We start from the raw sequence: 21,517 nt of genomic DNA on the forward strand, positions 1-21,517 counted from the left end.
ACATAAGAAAGAATAATAAATGATGCGTCCAAACTTTGAGTTCATTTTCTTATCCCAACCCCACAAGATAAGGGAAGTTCTCTACAATGTGCCCAAGTATATGTTTTCTGTCACTGTCACTGTCCTCCCGTTGTTCACTGATTTGCTCAAGCGGGCCCAGTAATGTCTCTATTGTGAGACTTGTTGTTACTGTGTTTGGCATATCAAATATGTCATGGGTAGCTTGCCAGGCTTTGCCACGTGGGCAAGATACTCTCGGTAGCGTGCCGGGCTCTCCAAGAGGGGCGGAGGAATCGATCCCGGCTTGGTCAGGCCAGCAGCACGCAAGGCAAATGCCCTACCGCTGTGCTATCGCTCCAGCATAGAAGAAAAAAATCAGAGGTAAAACAAATCATCTCAACCAGGTCCTTAGCTATAAATGTCTGTGACTAAGTGTATATGCTACAGGATTTCAAGATGCTGGTGTTGGCATAACATTTTAAGACTTTAGAGTCTGGCATCCCTTTGCCTGCGGGAATGGAAGCTGATTGACTTCTCCACTTGGAGAAAGGGTGCTAGAGATTTAATACTCTGTACAAAACAAAGCTCCATGTAGCGACTGCGATCATTACAAGCACTTTGAGGAAATTACTATCAATCAGCATCCTTGGTTTTAGGCTCTCAAGTCTGATCAAGAAATTCACATAAACATATTTTGAAAAACCCACTTCTCATTATTCCTTTGCTTGAAAAATGCACATATTTGAATTCAGGATGTAAATGCACGGACAAACTTACGGAAGTGACATACACACCCCCAAGCACACTCTGAGAAACTGTCAGGTAAATTAGTTCAAACAGCTGTTTACAACCAAAGTGAACAGGCTACTTGGAAATTGTACAATGGTGCAGGAGGCAATAAGAGAAGGACTAACTCACTTGCAGAGACAAAGCAGTCAAATTAAAAAAAATAGAGAGAGACACAGAGAGTGAGAGAGAGAAAGGGAGAGAGAGAGAGAGTTAAGAAAAACATTTGAACTCGATGTTGAATGCAAAGTAAGCAAAGAAATGAACAAATTCAGGGAGGGAGTGGCCAGGCTACCTGATTCACAGTCAAGGCAAGAAATAAACTGACCTATATGGTCTGAGTTATTTCAAAGGTTACAATATAGCAAAAGAGTATCAAAATTGGTGAGAGAATCTATACTTTTTCACATGAGAGTACCTTAAAAAAGCATCATGCTTGGTGCTGTAAGCCAATATCAAACCCTAAGATGAAGTTTACAAGAGGAGTGAACCAGAACCTTGGCTGGAAATCTATCTGCCCCATTATACTCAAAGCTTAATCAAGGGCCTCAAAGATAACCTGCATTCAATAAATACTGGAGTGAATTAATCAATGACAAATATAATACGTGCTATGGTTCGTTGGGCAATCAACATAAAAATTTTCATATTGAATTAGCCAGTCAACATGAAAACATTTCTTAAAGTCTACAAAGTGATTTATTATCGTAGAATCATTTCTTTTTCTTCCTTACAATGCTCTGTTGGGAAAAAGTTTGCGTGGGTTCGAAGACCATTGGAAACATCGTTTTCCTTCTATTCTACCTGTGCGTGTGCATTCTAAACCTGGCCACACTGTCAGAATAAAAGAACTCAAAGAGTGCAGCTAACCATTCAAGATTACCTTTGTTACAAAAGTATTCCACTTCTTCACAGCTCAGATTCTCAGGCCCAAATTCTGTGGAAAAGCTTTCCTCCAATGGAAAGTCCCCCTTTGAGATGAGGTCAGTTTCCTCGGATGGATGCTCTTCCTCTTCCTCTTCAATGGCATCTTCTAGCGGCCCTTGAAAAAGAATCAGGGACACTGTACCAAAAACATCCAAGGAAGAGAGCGAAATAAAATCCTTAAATAGCATCTTTTTTATGTAAGGTACTGAGATAAATGTACTCTATGAATAGGCCAAGTGGTATCACCAGGTATTTTCATACAAGGTAATATGCTCATATGCAACAAGAAACAGTGGTATATTAGGAAAAGGAACTTTGGTCCCGATGCTGCCATGTAGAAGACAATATCCATCCCCAATCCTTAACTAGCCCCAAGTCCAAGACCAGAGCTTATTTTTTTTTATTCTCTCCTACAGAGCAAAACTGTGCACTTTATGTCATTTGTTCGAATTAACTACCTGGTGAAGAGTACAAGTCTCTTTTACATCGCTGTACAATTTTACCTGAGATTTTAATAAAGATTTAAAGGAACTGAATGTATTTTAATTGAACTGAGATTTTAATAAAGTCTATACTTTTAAAAATCCATCTTAAGAGTGGATTCTGAGAAAAGATTTCATTATATGTGTTTGAAGCTTGAAGAAAAATTACATATTTCTCTCCCTGATGAAAGCATAACCCTATTCATAATTAATTGAATATTTCCATAAGTGAAAAGTCATTTTCTAATGAAAAAATGTAATTTGTATTTATGTGATACTTTTTCAGTAATAAAAATACAACTCCCATAGAGTGAATGAGAGTAAGGTACACTACATTAATGGACCTATTTTATTGAAAGGGAGGGATGTAGTTGTTCAGATGGATCAGAAATAGACGCTAAGGGAAAAGCACACGGCTGATTGTGAAACTCTGACAGCCCTAGAGAATCAAAACCTCAGTCGCTTTATGAAGCGGAGTCTGCTTCTGCTCCTAAAGAAGCAATGGGGCATTTTACCCAAGAACACAATTATGGTAATTGGTACTAATTGTCACTCATGTCAGCAGTATCACCGGACAGAGCAAAAGACTTAAAGGTGAAAGAATTAGGCAGTCTCTCTTGACTTTTCAAAAGGGGAAAGAAACTGGCAAGGCCAAAGAAAGAAATCTTACAAATAAATTTTAAAAGTGCACACATTACACTTTTTTTAGATATGTATGAGCAATCAAGAATAGGTACGCACAATAGCATATCTGGCTGTTTTTCCCAGAGAGAGTTTTCAAAGGGCTCAGTCACTAGATAACACATTTTACTGGACAGAATTAGCAGTCAGGATTTTAAATAAGAGATATCGAAGCCTCCCCCACTGCCAAATTCTTAAAGTCCCATTGTTTCTCCCCCTTTTTCTTCGGAGGGGACGTAGGTGGGTCATATCCAGCAATGGTCAGGGATTACACAGAGATTTGTGCTCGGGGATTACTCCTAGGTCTGTGCTCAGGGAGCACTCCTGATGGTGCTCGGGAAACCATATGTGTGTCATTTTGGAGATCAAAACAGGTCTCAACTGCATCAAAGCAAGCATCTTGGTCCCAGTGCTATCTATCTAGCCCAGAGTTTCATTATCTTTTATGAAAACTTTATTTTTCCTTGTTTTCTTCAAAATAACAAATGCTAAATGGGGCTGGAGCGATAGCACAGCGGGTAAGGCATTTGCCTTGCAAGCGGCCAACATGGCCGGCCCAAGTTTGATTCTTCCGCCCCTCTTGGAGAGCCCGGCAAGCTACTGAGAGTATCGAGCCCGCAGGGCAAAGCCTGGCAAACTACCATAATGTATTAGATATGCCAAACACAGTAACAATTGTCACAATGGAGACGTTACTGGGCCCGCTCAAGCAAATCGATGAACAACGGGAGGACAGTGACAGTGACGAATGTTAAGAAAGGATGCCCTAACCCCAAACACTCTGCTCATGTGTATTTTGTATATGGAGGGTTAAAAACCCATGGCTTCTGTTTTATATAAATCACATCAAAAGTCATGGACCTCGTTATTTTTGTTTGTTTTGGAGGGAGGAGGCACACCTGGCAGTGCTGAGGGCTCACTCCTGGCTCTGCTCTCAGGGATCAATCGTTGAAGGCTTGAGAAACTTTATGGGCTTCTAGGGATCAAACCTGAGCCAGTCATGTGCAAGGCAAATGCCCTATCCACTACACTACTGCTCCGGTACTCGGACCTAATTTCATTCTAATCTCGCATTCATTTCTTCAGATGTTTATTACAATCTTCCACATTTTATAACAGTAATGTCAAAAGACAAGACAATGGGATGAGTGCCTGATAAAGTCTCTTCAGGCAGGAGCCCCACATTCAGTACTCAGCAATGCATACTCCTCTGAGTACAACTGGGTGCTCCCTAAGTACTACTGGGTACTCCCTGAGGACTGAGTGATGAGTAGCCCCTGAGAACCACCAGGTGTATCAACCCAACACCCACCCAAAGTAAAAACAAAAACATGCCACATAGAATGACATACATGGGCACATTAGTAACAATTTAAAATATTATGTCATATTTACCTCATAATGTTCATTATTATAAGTCTCATGAAAATCATTTACATAGTTTTATTGTTTTCAACCTACAATACTGTCACACTTGGTCAAAGGAGGACACAGAAGCCATCTTGCTTGTATTTCACACAAAAGCTCCAAATCACATTCTTTTTTTTTTTTGTCATCATTATCTTCCTTTATTATTTTTTTCTTTTTTTTCTTTCTTTTTTTTCTTTTTTTATTAGTGAAAAACCATGAGGTACAGTTATAGGCTTACAAATTTTCTTACATGGTCTTTAAAATAATCAGTGAGGCTCCCTTCTCTATCTGAACTGCCCTTTCCTCTAGGATACCCGGCTGGCCTCTAAGTTATGGAGTGATCCTCCTGGTGCTGATCTCAGCTATTCTTGGGTATTAATCTCATACTTTGTTACTTTATATCCCCCAGATGAATGCAATCTTTCTATGTCTATCCCTCTCTTTCTGACTCATTTCGCTTAGCATGATACTTTCCATATTTTACCACTTGTATGTAAATTTCATGACTTCATCTTTTCTAACAGCTACATAGTACTCCATTGTGTAGATGTACCAAATAAAGGGTGTTTGGAGGATCCTCCCAGGAGGGGAGATGCATGTCGAAAGTAGACTATGGACTGAACATGTTTGCCACTCAATGCCTCTTCTGCAGACCACAACACCCAAAAGGAGAGAGAGAACACAGGGGATTGCCCTGCCACAGAGGCAGGGGGGGATGGGGGAATGGGGGTGGGGGGGATATTATCCATGGTGGTGAAAAATGGGCACTGGTGGAGGGATGGGTATCTGATCATTGTATAATCGAAACCCAAGCAGAAAAAATTGTAAATTTACAACTGTACCTCATGGTGTTTCACTAATAAAAAAAAAAGGGGGGAAAAAAATAATCAGTGAGGCACGTTCCTAACTAATTTTATTTTATGGGACTAAAACATAAGGCTGAGGAGGTCACTTAACCAGCTTACAGTCATTAGCTAATAACTAAAAGTGTTGATGTGAAACCATAAGATATTTTAAGAACCTTTTATTAGTATGCCATGGTAATACATTTCTACTTATGTAAATATAAAGGTAATATGAATAAATAAAATAAAATAACTTATTATCATGCAAAACATGATGAAAAGTGTAAACTCCATTATTTCATTCAGCTACAAAGTAGAGATGACGGGAAACTCATAAATAGAGGAACCCTCTGAAAAGGGTTATATTAACTCTTACATTAACATAATCTGCTATTCCCAACACCTGGATATTAGTCTTTACACTGTGAGAAACCTACTCTTCTCAGTTTACTGAGTCTTCCAAAATATAACACTCGTCACAAAGAAAATCTCAAATATCACAACAATAAAGATAATTAGTTGCTTATATGTACCACAAAATAAAAATTCCCATAAACTTTACAATATCTTCTTTGAAATTTCATATTGGGGTTCTTGGTGGTGAAAAATAAGTACTGGTGAAGGGAAAGGTGTTTATCATTGTATGACCAAGACTTAATCTTGAAAGCTTTGTAACTTTTCCCACAGTGATTCAATAAATAAATATAACAAAAAATAATAAAATAAAGTAAAATTTTACAAAAATAAAAATAATTCATTACTAATATAAATTATCTATGTAATTCATACCCACACCCAAACTATATCAGCCTTAATACCATTGCACTATAACACAAGTTCCTCTTTCCATATATACTTTGAGTTTTGCAAACAAAAAATACTAATTTTTAAATTAATAGTTTATATATGCGAATTATTTTATTTCTGGAAACCTATTGTAAAATTGCTATTATAAAGGAATATGTAAAATTCTTTATTTTTAAACAATAAAAGTGAATATATATGCTATGTAAGAATCTTCATTAAAAATAACAATAATAACTGAGCCTTATTTAAAACTCACATGGCTTGTCTTGTCTCCAGTGGTAATATATCAAACTCAAATTTAATAATTGCACAAATATTGAAAAGAAAACCTACATACAAACAAAATCACTAGCCATTGAAATATGTTTAGTAAGTCTCTAAAAATTCATTTATATCATGATGATTTTATATATTTCTTAGTTTTTAATCAAAAAGTAAAACAAAATCTTAATTGACAGTAAAATATTTCATAATCCAGGGCTACTTTATTTTATCTTTGGGCTATCATTTTGCAATTCCAAACATACAACTGAAAAGAAGCACCTATTTTTCAAAGCAAACTACAAAAACTCCAATGGGATATAAAAATTCCTGGGCTAATATTGTTCAAAGTGCACGAGATCTCATTGTCAATGCTTAGAATGGGATACTGGAAGGTAATTTAATGGCCAACTTGTCTATCTCCCTAAGCAAATGTCAGATTTATGAAATTTACTGAACTTGAAAATGTGAAATTACCAAACATTTCTTTAGCTATACTAATAAATCAGGCTCAGGCAAAAAAAAAAGAGCTCTCAGAATATGCAGAGAGTTTATAGTTTAGTATGTATGGATCTCACTCTTCTCTCTATATTGCATGTTTCTTTAATAGGAAAACTTTACAGATAATCAGTGGCCACAAACTAACATTTTTTAAGGGATAAGAGACACTTAGAGCACAAGTACAATTAATAGCATCATTGAAGGGGGGAATGAAGGAACCTCGTGTGTATGGATTAGTAGGCACAGAAGTCCACTTCAGAAAAATCACCACACATAATTTGACACAAATAATAATATCTACTCAGAAAAGGCTCACGACTGAGCTCCATGTGCCCTCATGGAGAAAATTACTTCTGATTGAGGCCACTTGGCAGGCAAGTGTAAGGAAATCTGAATCCCAGCTCTTCAATTGCTTCTGATTTACAGATATTCAAACACACTCTCCAGAATTAATGGTCTAAATGTTTGTAAATATAAATATTTACCTTGCTGTAAAACGTACATCCTAAAGCTATGAAACACAATGGAGCTCTATGCTGAGCCTGTAAAACAGTTAATTATCTTTCAGAATAATGAGTAAGCAGCCTTTAGATTGCCAGAAGATTCTGATGGGTGCATGGGAAAGCTTCTATTTTCAGAAAGATACTCTTGCATCCTCCTGGTCACGTGACCTGACCACTGCTACTTTTGTCTTCCAGATGAATCTGAAACTAAAGGTTGTGCAGATTCCTATCACTGATAATGACAATGGCTAGTCCGATGTACCGTGATGTCTTCCATTTAGTCAGTTCCAGCAGCCACATGGCAAGAACAGGGCTGAAATGTGATCAAATCTTTCATAAGATAGTTGTGTCAGTGATCTGGTGTCAGAAAAGGACATATGGGGTGGAGACGCATAAGAGATGGGTACTACAAGGACAGAATTAGACCTTTACTGGTGTTTGCAATGCAAAGAATATATATTGGTGATTTATATTAATGATATATATACATGCATATATATGTATATATGAGAGACAGTAGTTTGGGGCAAGAGATATAGCTTAAAAGAATTTTAAGCTATATATGGTGTACGTGCTTTGCATAGGAAAGTTTATATTCAGTCCTTAGCAACGGATCCAGAACACCACTGGGCCTGGGTGTGGAGTCAAAACTACAATAACAAGAATTAAGCAGTTTGTCTAACCATCGGCAGCAAAATATGTGAAGAAGACAAAAGTTGGCAATAAATCTGTATGTCTGCTAAAAAGGCTAAATCTGTACACATTCAGGTAACTGAAGTTATGACAAATTATTGTTACAAATCCAGGCAGTTAAGACATATTTGCAAACCATTCGATAGCCACAGGAGCTGGAAGGAGACAAAGAAAGTTGGAGAGAAAAAAAAACCACAGAAGTCACAGAAGAAATCTGAACAAAGAGGGCTAATGCAAGCAATGGGATGAGGAAATCAAAGAAGTCATCAAGATCAGTGAAGTAATTCTCATTCAAAATCATGTGTCTTCAACCTCTGTGGTATCCCTAAGGAAATGCCCACCCTTGCCACTACTTTATTCTTTTATTTATTTTATTAGTGAAACACATGAGGTACAGTTGTAGACTTACAAACTTCGTGCTTGGGTTTTAGTTATACAATGATCAAGTACCCATCCCTCCACCAGTGCCCATTCTCCACCACCAATAAACCCAGTAGCCCTCCCACCCCTCCTCTCCCCCCACCCCGCCCCACCTCTGTGGCAGGGCATTCCCTTTTGCTCTCTCTTTTCTTTAGGGTGTGTGGTTTGGGCAGCTACTTTAAATGAAGCTAACCCTTAACAAAACGTCAGATAAATTCATATAAATTTAAGGGACATCAAAGTAATAGGCACCCAAGAAAGAAATTAGATTCTACACAAATTAATATACTTGTGAAAGACAAATAGGGAAAAGAAATGTCAAATTCTATGGCTGTGTCACCAGCTCATAAGAGTTAATTGTTAATTGTTAATAAATTTAATAGTTAATAAATTGTTAATTTATTACAATTTTGGTTTGATTTTGCAAATTCTTAGATGAAAGCAAGACACTTTGCCATAACAGATATGGAGCATTCAAATCTCCTCTCCATGAATTAATATTCTAAGCATTCTAGTAGTTGCACAAGACTAGCCACCAAGCAAAATGAGACTGTTTCAGAATACTAGGCAGCCTTGATTGCAACTGACAGGTGGGAAGAAAGTCATATTAAAGTATTATCATTCCCAATAATTACAATAATCTATCACAGTGTGCTCAGAAATTTGACTAGGTGAGTTTGCCCTGAAAATACACAAATATTCCCAAACATTTTCATTCTAGTGCTTTTTAAATGTATTTCATTTATATTGTTTATGAGCAGATAGTATTATTAAATTTAAATCTTTCATCGTAAGATTCACATCATTTTACTTATAAACAAAATTACTCAGCCATGAAATACATTTCTCAAAATTACAAGTAAAAATTAATGAAAATGACAATGAACTCAAGTTGTCAGTTAATGGTTTTGCATTCCTTTAAAGTCATGTGCAAAAGTATCCATTATCTTCTTTATCTATAAAGCATATAACATATCATGCAAATCAGTATAACTATATATCTATTTGTATATCTATATATAGATGTATCAGCCCTCTATATGAGATACTTAAATTTTATGTATCTAAACATACTAGGATCTTCAAATGACAATTCAAGCAATAATTCATTCCAAGATTTAGGTATTATGTAATAATTAAGCCACATTTATCCAGTGAAGCAGCTTTTCAAAAGGTATTAAAATATAAACTAGGAACAGACAAATTTGGTTCCAATTTAAAAGGTATTACACAAAAGTAACAAAACCCAGTCCAGTCCTGCTATATTTTAATTGGCCAGTGAAATGAGTTAAATTACAACTTTTATTCTAATTTAAATTTATATTTTTGATCGATGATGTAAATGAAGCAGTGGGCTGAGACTTAAATTGGATGTATTATCATTATCTAACTTTCTGTACTCTTGCTCATACTTCTTTGTTAATTTGGGATAATAATCAGACAATAAGCCCTTGTAAAAAAAAGTAGGTTTTTAATATGATGCATTCTATACATTCACAGGCGTGTTCAGTTAAAAGCAGAAAATAAAAACTCCCCTCTAAAGTAAAAGGCAGAAACTCCCCCAAAATGCACCCTCCATATCTCATTACAGCACAGGTACATTTTGGTTTTGTTTTTCTCTTGAGAAAACTACCCTCTTTTTCCTCAGTTCAGGTGAGACACATTTTGTAGTTCTCATAGCTCCTCTTACAATTTTCATCAGTCACACTCAAGACTTTCTTGGGAACCATCATCCTCCTCTCAGCATCTCATCATGCTTCTTCCTTGGCTCCTAGTAGGTTTAAATTGTGCATATTCCACAGAGCCATGAGATGGGGAGGGGAGCAGGCGGTTTTTCCTTGGACAGAGCAAATCTAGACTAACGTACGTAATTGAGCAGAATAAAAAGAATAAAACCATAATTTTTTGACTTGACAAAAAACCCAACCTTTTAAAAGAGTAAGTTCTTCCTTGCAGCCCCTTACTTTTAACAATAGTTGCATCAAGGGATCTAGGAGGAAGGAAACATTTTTATTAATTTTCCCTTATCTGCCCAAAGAATGTTGATTTTTTCATTTGCGTTCGTTGCCTGCAGGTAACAGAACAGAGAATCATATAGTAGAAATTCTTCTTTTTGATTAATTTCTTTCCATGTGTTATGTTATTTCTTATATATAATTGATTTGGGGATTTGCTCAGAGCTGTACATCTTTTTTTATATCTTTACCAACTGCTGTCCTTCAATCTAGAAAGTTGAAGGAAATTACCTGAATCCTGTCAAGTTTATTAAAACTGGGATCTGTGAATATTTAAATTGAGTTTGAAAATGCTAATAAAAAGATATTAGAAATTTTTAATGGAGGGTTCAATTTATTAGAGAATTTTTAATGGAAGTTTCAATTTGCCGATGCTCTATTGTAAAAATATGGAAAGGGAGTTATGTTTTATTCAAATTGTTCCATTAGGGAGAAAAGAGAACTCTTTTATTTTAGAAAAAGAAGGTAATATACTTTGCTATAGTCTTTAGTCAATTTTATAGATGGCAGTATTTTTACTTCTTATATAAATCATAAGGAGTATAAATCCTCTAAATGTTCTTTATCCCTGCCCTAAAATGTCTTGGTTTTGGAACCCCCAAATTAACTGATTTATGCTAATAAGAAACTAACAATTTTTTCTATTTAACATATGCCAACCTAACAAGCAGTAACTCATCTTACAAAGTAGATTAAACACTGACATCACAGGAAAAATAAAATCAGATGAGGGAATACAGATAAACTTGAACTAGAATCTCTAATGACTAATTTACTCTCAGAAAGTAACTCAGGCATTGAAAAAATTCAGTTCATTAGTAAGTGCCTTGTGCACTGACCCAGGAAGTTGGTGACAGAGATGGCATTAAAATTCAAATATTTTGTAATCAGGTCTCAGTCCAGAACTCCATAGAGCCATTTTCAGTTTATTAAAGATGGTAACCCTATCTTTAGGGTTAGAAGAAACAAAAAAGGCACACTAATTACTAGAATTATGTATTTTAAATAATTATGCTTATTTTAATAATGAAATACCCACAAATAGCAATAAAATACAAAAAAATGCAAGAAGCTATTATTTTTTATAAGACTTTTGTGTATCCTTTTGTCCTTTTACTCCCTTTGTATTCATTTAACTAATATTTACTGAGGGTGAAGAGTGTGGCAGGAGATGGGGTTGGTGCAGGGTTCATGGTGGACAGGATGGATGGACTTACTACTCTTTTCCCCTTTCCAGCCAGATGGGGGCTGATAATCTTGCTAAGAAGACAAACTTTATGCATTTAAAGCATACATTTAATCTTATGGGAAGAGCAGAGAAGCTTTCTTTGAAATCCCAAATACTGGCGCATTTTTTAAACTATGTCTGTCAGAATTCAATCCTACCTAAATTTGTAACTAGACTCACCAAATATGGTTCCTTGAATTTATTCTTGTCATCTAATACTTACAAAAGAAATTTTCTTGGGGCAAGAACATAGTACAGTGGGTAAGGTATTTGCTTTGCATACAGCTGACTTCAGTTAGTGTGTGCCAGGGGGTCAGTTGGTGGGTGTGACCCCTGCCTACTGGAAGATGGAGGATCTGGGTGGAGATCCTTCCAACTGCGCCCTCCCACCCCCCCCCCCCCCCGGCGCCGTGTAATCCCATCAACGGCCAAGACCCAGAGACTATAAAACCAAGCTTCCGGAAGAGAACAGAGCAGATTCTCCTGATCCTGCACCTGGCTGTCCTCACAGGGGGCCCTTGGAGGGGGGGCGGATTGAGTTTCCCACCCCACCCCGAGTAGAGCCTCGGCAGCTGAAGACCTCTGGAACCAGCCACAACCATGCTGAGGCCACTCTCCACACACATGAAGGTACTGGCCGAGGAACAAAGACATGCGGGTCCCGGGGCTGAGATCCCTAAACCTGAGGCTGAGCATCCTCCACCCAGATCCTCCATCTTCCAGTAGGCAGGGGTCACACCCACCAACTGTCCCCCCAGCGCCTGTAATCCCATCAACGGCCAAGACCCAGAGACTATAGAACCCAGCTCCCGACATCTTATTATCTCATTCTTACTTTGGACAACCTGGCAGGCTTCCTAATGTAACCTGCCCACACCTCAGAGCCTGGCAAACTCCCCGTGGTGTACCCGATATGCCAAATACCAGTAACAATCATGGGGCTCTCTCATTCTCCTAGCCCTGAAAGAGCCTTGAAAATGGCACTTTTTAAAATCTCAAGGCTAGTGCAAAAGAGACGTTACTGGTGCCTGCTTGAGGAAATCGACGAATAACGGGATGATTGTGATCGTGGTCGTGACATCTGACTCGGGTTCAATTCCTGCACCCTATGTGGTCCCCACAGTCCACCAGGAGTGATCCCCGAGCACAGAGCCAGGAGTAAGCCCTGGACACTGCTGGGTGTGGCCCAAACTGCATCCCCCCAAATTTTTATTTTGTTTTTTGTTTTTATTTGGGGAGCCACACCCACAGTTGTTCAGAAGTTACTCCTGGCCCTGAGTTCAAGAATCACTCCTGAAAGGGTCCAGGGGACTATACAGGGTGCCAGAAACGAAACCCAGATTGGCCCAGTGCAAAGTAACTGCCCTACCTGCTATACACTATACTATCTTTCCAGCCCACATAAGACTTTTTCATCTTGGAGGCCAGAGATATAGTATAGGGGCTTAAGGTACGTTCTTTGCATGTGGTCAATCTGAGTTGATCTCTCTGTAATTCCTGTGGTTTCCTGAACACCACCAGACATGATCCCTGAGCCCAGAGCCAGGAGTAAGCCCCAAGAACTGCCATGTGTGACAAAAATAAAATGAAATCATATAAAATAATTTTTTGGTTAAATTTTACTGTTTGAGGCTCTTCGTGTTCCTAGAACGAGCAAACGCCATTGGACTACACTAGCACACGACAGGGACGAATGGAGACATTACTGGTGCCCGCCCAAGGAAATCGATGATTAACAAGAAGTCAAGTGATCAAGTGAAGAAATTTTACTATAAGAAAAATTGAAGACCAAATCAAGGAGAAATGAAAGTTAACAAAAAAAATCTTAGACACATAGTTCTAAATTCTAACCTTTGGCAAACTCATTAAAAAGCTTAGTTATTATTATATACCTCCTACCTAGGATGGGGTCTGGAGGGGACCTTGGGAAATTGATGGAGAGATGCTGACACTTTGGCTTGAATGATGGTGTGCCTGAAACTATTGTTAACAGTATTGTAAGCCACAGTGCCTAAGAATAATGATTTGTTTTGTTTTTTACCAGAACCACTCAGATTGCATGTTTTCCCTCTCATTCTTCTGAAGGAATTAGAAGAATCATCAATGAAAAAAGGCAGTTGCAAAAGCAACACCTCGAACTGGGTTCACACTCAGGAGAGGGTGCTCGGGCTCCTCCTCATGGTTCCGGGTGCCCTACACAATCTGAGAAATTTTTCTAGTAACCAACAGAGAAATGATCCCTGAAAGTATAGTCTTAGATAAAATGCATTTTAAAGTGTATTCTATAAATAAAGTACTACAACTGAGGCGGGAATGTGGATTAGTGGTGGAACATACACAGTTGGGATCTTGGGTCCGAGCCCCACACAGAGAAAGAAAGTATAGCTTTACATTGTTGGACAAAGTTTATTACCCTTGACACCATGAAACTCTATGCTTATCAAAGAAGATCCTGAGAAGAATATGGTTTTTAAAACACTATAAGCAAGGAAAGAATTCGAATCTATGCAGAGAATCTCTATGATACATAGTGGGAACTTGCTAAATGAAGTAAATATATAACTTGAAGTTTGAACAATAGAAAGCACATTTTCTTTAAAAATTTCAAAGCACCATCAAAATGAAGTTCGTATTTGCATCTAACAAATTCTGCAACTCTAATTTATAAGGCCTGCATAATTATGCTACTACATGAAATGAGTACCAATAAAAGAGAGGCTTTTAAAAGTCATGTTATCTGGCTTGCTCTTCAAGTCCATGTTCTCCATTGAACATGCATCCTCTCTCTTGCCTTTCTCTTGGTTCCTTTGCTTGCCTATTTCCACCTTGAAAAAAATCAGTGTTCTTTCTCAAACACATGAGGAAAGAGCAAAGTTTTTGTTGGTTTGTTTTACTATAGAACGATACTTATTTCTCTGTATTTCTAGAGCAAATCCAAGACAACAAGTGCGTTGGCTTTTAAGAAATCAGCTGAAACAAAACCTGAAAAAATAATCAATATTTTCTCATTCAAAAAAGGGCTCTGGAAAGGCCAAGAGACAGAGCAGTGGTTAGTGTGCACACTAGGTCTATTATGAGCCCAGTCTGGGTTGAATTTCTTCCTCCCATGGAGTCCCTGGTTCTCCCGAACACCTCTTGGGACAGCCCTTGGAGGACTCCCCTAAAAAAGTACTCTGGAGACTTAAACAGTGATACGAGGCAAAGGTGAGTGTCTTTAAATACATCCCAATAGGCCTAGACTACATTCAGGAAAGAAAAGAAAAAATATCAATTCCCTGAAAAAAAATTAGAGAAAAATCCATGAAAAGTATTTGCATCAACTTTTGGTCATTGTATACAAAAAACTGCTTTTGCTCCTTTATGAATGATATTTAAATCTAGCCCTATCTTATCAAGTGGATCTATGGTCCTTTCGAAGCTTTTTAATTTTCATAATACCCTTTCTGAGCTTCCCTTGTTAAAGTGGCTCTACATATGTGCAATGAATTATTGAGTGTTTCTTTCCTGCCCCCCCCCCCAACTCCAAATGCATGGAATAGCTGTTCTCATAATGCAGCTGACTTCACGGGTTGATGACACGGAGGCTGGCAGCAAACAGTGGCTCTCCAAGCCCTGTCCTTGAACTATCATCCAGCAATGTGCTTGAAATTCAAAGTTGATCGTCATGCTCCATGCCAAATTTACTAATTTCCGAAAATCTGAAACTGGGACTCAAACTCTTATGTTTTAAAAAACTCCTCACCTGATTCGTTTATTGTTCTTGTTTTTCTTTGTTTTGGAACCATCCCAGATAATACTTAGGGATTACTCTCAGCTCTGTGCTCAGGCATTGCTCAGGGGAAACACAACCCTTTCTGAAGGCCCCAATCTAGGTTTCTTGTATGCATGAGCTCTGCCCATTGAGCTATCTCTCTAACCTGTGACAGTGATTCTGAGAACCACTATGAAAAAATCCAAATCGCTCCAGAAAAATGACTTCAGAAAAATAGATATTAAATTACTATTCTTTTTCAGTAGACTCTGTCTGATATTCTGTTTGTCTACTAACTCCCTGATTCAGTCATGGAAAGACACCTTTGCACTCAGCTGCTCATGTGTCACACAATTATTTCCAATGGAATCATTCCTAATTTGTTGACTTCTTTAGTGCTGGTCCATCATTCGCCCAAATAATCCCCAAGCCTGGCATAATCACGTTACTTTCTCCATTCTGGGCAGGCTAACTTCTGGCTAACCCTAAATGTTACTTCCCCTCCCCTTCCCCAGTGCCAATCAATGTCGAGGGATGTGATTTACTAAAGGATCTTTGCTAGCAGTGCAGCGACAGTATTTGAAAAGTCAATGCAAAGAAACCAACGCCTCTGCTGTCTGTGAGTCTCTGGAGGAGCGAGAGCTTCCAACAATGCGGTGCTCAAGTCCTCGGCCTCCTCTTCGGAGACTCTAGCGTTTTAGGAGATGCCAGGATGGGTAGACATTTAGAAGATGTCTGGAAGAAGGAATCAGTGGGAAACGGGAGGTTCCGGCCCAAACATGCCCATCTGCCACTCTCCATCCCTCCCTGCGCCCTCTTATTTCCATTAGGCTGGTGCACAAGCCTGTTTTCTGAGGGGCTGTGTGGAAGCAACAACGTGGCCAGCAGTCCCTGCTCACCCAGCTCTGTGGCTTCCCCAAAGGACATGTCCCAGCACCACCACCTTGAACCTTGAACACAGGGGAGGCAACGACAGAAATCCATTGCATTTTTTTTTCACCAATAGGTGTGGCCTCCTGCTCCTGGAAAGCAGCCAATTTGGCTCTTTGTTTGGGTTTGACACAGTAAATAATGATGAATATTGTCTCCAAGCCTGTACGGTCCTGCACACATGTTCTCTGAACCACCATAAATTTTTTTTTCAAAAATAAATAAATAAAACCTTACACAAAACAAAGCATTGTTGTGGATCCCACGAATGGGCTGGAATAAGCACTTTATGAGAATTTGCCTAATTTCACAGATTTCCCATTCTGTTTGCTGAATGCTCTCATCTTTGGAGGAATAAAACACATACACACACACACGCACCCTCCAACAGACCTCCAGTTACAAACTTCTAACAAGACAAGGGTGGAGGGGCTTTAAGCGTAGAAGTAACAATAAAATTAACATGCTCTCTCTTCTCTAATTGGGACATGCCCTGGGATACCTATCTAAAGGGCACTTGATAACAAGTGTTCTATGTTGTCATTAAACCACCATAAAGGGACCCCGATTCAGCTCTCAGAAGGTCTCCGGAGAGGCCCCAGAAAGCACTTCCCCATAAAACATAGCTTCAAAAAGACTTTTACTTTATACTAGCACATTAAAAGAGTCTAAAGACACAGAGGCACTCGATACGGCTATATTTTTAAGATGAACACACGGTCTCTGGAGAATTAGGAGGCAGGGAGGGTGCCAGCGATAACAAAGCCAGCTTATCCACACAGCTCCTGCAGCCGCAACCCGGAGGAAGCATCTAAGGGCGCTCTTAAAAAGAAAATATCCTCTGCCCATGGCAACAAAGCCACGAGCGCATAAAAGCAAGCACCTTCACAGGCAGAAGTTATAGGGTAAGCCAAAAGGTGGAGAGCTCACATAAACGAGCCTCCTCCAGCGGCTCCGCGCACGGGGTGCTGTGTCCTTAACCCTGCACCCCCCTCAAGAAGACACCCCCAGTGCACCTGGGCCATCCAGGGCCACATGGTACCATGGGAGTAAGGACACTGGCCTTGACAGCCAGCTTTGTTTCAAATTAGATGGAATCCTACTTCCTCCTTTAAACACAGAGTGAAAATGCATTTCCTACCTCTCTTAACGCTGCCCAGTTAGGAAATTCTTACTTCGATGTGGATTACACAGTCTGCTAAATGAAAACCTACAGCTCTCTGAAGCAGCTGCTCAAGCCCAATCATCCTCTCTCACTGGAGCCAAAGAAAAACACAGCCTTTCTCCACCTCAAAGAGAAAATTGCAGAATATCAGATTCGACAGAATTGACATGAGTCTCAGTGCTCTGGCAACCAAGCCAGGGGAATCTGCCCTCTCGAGAATATTTAATTGACTGATCAGAGAGACAGTACAGAGGTTAAGGAACTTGCTTTGCACATGGCTGACCCTGGTTTTGTTTCCGGCACCTGATATGGTCCCTGAGCACTGTCAGGAGTAATTCCTAAGCATCCCCAGGGGTATCCCAAAACCCAATAAACATAATACACATGTTTATATAGAAAGATATAAAACAATATACATACAAGTCTTAAATCCATGGTTTACTAACACTCATAAACAATTACATCTAATTTGTATAATCTAGATGTAAATGTGTTTCTGTCTTCAGATTCTGGTTTGCCTTCAACACAGATTCATGTGTATATCTTTGGTGTTCGTCTGCTTTGGGTATGTTTTTGTTGATGCTCTTTCTTGTCATTTTGGTTTCCCATTGTGTCATTATGACTTAGACCCAGTATTGCGCAAGAAACAAAATAATGGACAGTATATATATATATATATATATATATATATATATATATATCCAAACTTGTCCCAGTGCCATTGTTTAGAAAATTATTCCTTCAGTTTCCTTCTGCCTGCGTTTAGATATCTAAGGTGTCTTACCCTTGGCTTGGAAAAACATAAACAAGTAATTCCTGTCAACAAATGCAAGAAGTTAAATTTGAAGACTGGATGCCATTCACTATTACTTTTCTTCCACCCACCCCCCTGCCTACTCCACAAGCTGGGGATCAAACTCAGATTCTATTAAATGTAACATTCAACCGTAGTGCCTGCAGGGCTCCAAATTACCCTCTCTCTCTGGAGAGCAAAAAGGAAGCATTCGCCTGCCCAAACTCACCATCTTTCCCAGTCCAGCATGGAATCTTGGAGCCAGGCTAATGTCTGACTCAATAACCAAAGAAGTATAAAAAGTGTGCAAGCATATTCTGGTTTCCATTGTATTCCTAAGCTGGAAATCACGCTGTCTACACGTTATTCTGTCCCTCTTTGTTCTCTGTTTTATTATTTCTTCTATCATTGGTGTGAATTTGATTGCAAAAATGCAGACTTAGATGACCCACCCCCAAAGGAGAGGAACCCAGAACTCAGCCTCCCTATACCATTATAAATTCTGGTGCGGACCCCTCTGACCTGTGTTTCGGACCTTGGGAAAGGAGAAAAGTGAAGCAGATATCAGCTGCAACATTTCTACAGCAGTGAGAGAGGGAAGATAAGAGCTGGAGCCACAGGAGATCACTGTGTCCTCTATATTTCAGCTCTTTTGCTCAATCACACTCTGTTCCATTCAGGGAGCAATGGAGTGTGCACCGGACCGTAACTTGAGTCATTAAACCTGCAGTGTCATTTTCCTTGAGATCTTCAATTCCACATCTAAAGAGACACACCATATTATCAAGTCAGCTATTGTAATTTTGGGCCCTATGGAGATCAAGCTCATGGATAACCTGGGAAAGAACAGCATCAAAACATGCCTCCCCAAGATCACTGGAGATTTCCCTGAACAGGAGTGTGGTTCTTCTAAATGTGGTCCTTCACTCATTTTTGCTTTCATTTTTATACTATGTGGCAGCCTATAAAAGTCTTAGAGTGAGGGTGTGGGAGGAGAGGTGTGGAAACAGGTTTAAAAATTCTGACACTTTTATGAGCTTTTGATAAGTAAAAGATCTAAAATATTCTCAAGAATGTAGGGGCTGTAGAGATAGTATAGCAGATAGGGCATTTACCTTGCACATGGCCAATCTGGTTTCAATCCCTGGTACCCCATTTAGTCCCTAGAGCCCATCGGGATGGATCCCTGGAGGCAGATTCGGGAGTAAGCTGTGAGCACTGTTAATTAAGCCCCCAAAACCACAAAAAATATCTAGAAATGAGAAAGACAGGGAAGGAACACTATCAATGAGGTAAGTAAGATAAGGCAGATGGAGGCAGCAGGGGTTCCGAGTGCGGTTTGGTCATTCTGGTGGTGTAGAGATTTGTTTGTTTATTTGTTTATATGTTTATAACCCACAGAGCCAACAGTACTGTAAGCAGGAGACTCACATTTAAGGACCCAAAGTTAATGTGGAAGGAAACTTATGGTCACTGGGGAAGAAAAGTTGAACTGGTGCTGGGATTGTTGTTGAAACACTGTAGAGCAAAATCTTCATTAGAAAAACTGTAAATCACTGACCTTAATAAAAACAAAACTAATAATAATGTGTCAGGATTCCCTATGCAGTTGCTAAAAATTTGTAAGCTCTTTGAAGGAAGCCTTATGAGGAATGAGTAATAAAAAGAAGGTGCATATGTTGTGTATATATATATGAATAAATGCATATATGAATATATGTCCATGTAAATGCATACATATATAAGCAATACATACAAATATAAGTGTATAAATATATATGTATAAAATGTTCATCAAGGTTATGAAATTGAGAGATTTCCTCAATGAAGTGGTTAGAGCTGATCTGTTTAAAGCACAATTCAATGAACATCGTTGTCCTTATTTGGCTGTAGAAAGTATTTAAGAACCACATAAATCAATTTTTAAAAAGGAATTAGATTGTTCTATGTCACAATTTTTAAAAGCAGTCTGTGGAACAAATATTATCAAGGGATAAGACATCAACAACACTATTTTAAGGAAGATATCCCCAAAAAACGGTAACACGAACAAAATTAAGACTACAATTTCTGAAACAGAATGCTGCTCACCAGATACATGGGCTACTCCTTCAAAACGATGGAAATAGCACATGATCCAAGTCTATCGCACCTAAGCATTTATACCAAGGATACGAAACACTAAATCACAAGCATACTTGCATCCCTGCCTTCACTACAGCCAGATTTGCAACAATTAAAACATAGAATCCAGGACTGGAGACAGTGTACAGTGAGCAGGGTGCTTGTACTGCACACAACCAGCCTGAGTTCAATCCCCTGCACCTTATATAGTCTCCTGAGCCCTGCAGGAATGATCCCTGAGTGCAGAGCCAGGAAGAAGGCGTGACGATGTCAGACGTGGCCCCCCCAACGAAAAACAAACAAAAATGTAAATGTCCATAATTGGTGACTGGATATAGAAGGCGTGGTGTACTCTTTCCTGTAAGGAAAGTTTTTTGGAGCATTTTCAGTGGTTTTTCAGATCAAATAGTACAAAATAAATTATTTATGTTTTGTTTGGAGGCAGGGGTTGAGATTTGGGATGGAAACATCCAAAATATGGTGGGGGGAAGGTGTAATGTTGGTGGGATTGGCGTTCAAATATTAAAAGTAATTAAATATTGTGAACTACTTTATATAATAAAAAAGGAATGTCTTTGAATAAGAAAAAAATGTGATTTATACACCAAACCAAATATTATTCTGTTAAGAAAGAAAAGAAGATAAAACTGTGTCTTTTGAGATGAAAATGATGAATCCTGATTCAATCATGCTAAATAAAAGGAGAAATTTAAACACCTGTCCACGTGGTTTCATTCATATAGAATATAAAATAATAAAGCAAATTACTGGCAAAACACGTTGAAACTAACTCTTAAACTTGGTAAAAACTATGGTAGCTACCCAGAGGGAAAGGAAAAGAGGTGGTAAGGAACAGCAGCCAGGTCAGTGCTGTGTTGGGATAGCTTGAAATTTTGGTGAAGAACAAGGTGAGAATTACACACATAGAGAGCTGTGAAGCTAACATTTAGAGGTGCAGAATACCATAATATTACAAACCAATCAAATCAATGAAAAAAGTGAATTCGAAATGAAAGTATGGCTATCAGAGAGGGAAGGAAGATGGAATGGATAGAGAGGGTGGACTGGAGAGAGGGGGTGAGAATAACTAGAAGTTCGGTGATGGAAAGAGGATGGCATAAAAATTTGTTGAGGTATAAAATGGTGCTTCTGAAACTTATAAGGTTCTGCAAACCAATGTTGTGTCAATTAAATT

The 21,517-nt window shown here is 38.7% G+C and overlaps 1 protein-coding gene and 1 non-coding gene across 3 annotated transcripts in view; both read right to left on the reverse strand.

The window, feature by feature from the left end:
• Positions 1-21,517, reverse strand: part of ZFPM2 (zinc finger protein, FOG family member 2) — a 531,451-nt gene that overhangs the window by 421,017 nt on the left and 88,917 nt on the right. Inside the window, exon 2 of one of the 2 annotated variants that reach the window (XM_056110088.1) lies at positions 1,670-1,828. The exons of the other annotated variant lie outside the window; for it this stretch is intronic. Coding sequence (XP_055966063.1) covers positions 1,670-1,828 — 159 coding nt within the window. The remainder of the gene's footprint in view (positions 1-1,669; positions 1,829-21,517) is intronic. 2 annotated transcript variants of the gene reach the window in all.
• On the reverse strand, positions 13,605-13,815 carry LOC130023545 (small nucleolar RNA U3). The gene has a single exon (XR_008792478.1). It is a non-coding gene; the product is annotated as a small nucleolar RNA U3 (small nucleolar RNA).

The sequence above is a fragment of the Sorex fumeus genome, unplaced genomic scaffold (genome assembly GCF_029834395.1).
Source record: "Sorex fumeus unplaced genomic scaffold, SorFum_2.1 ptg000002l, whole genome shotgun sequence".
Lineage (NCBI taxonomy): Eukaryota > Metazoa > Chordata > Mammalia > Eulipotyphla > Soricidae > Sorex > Sorex fumeus.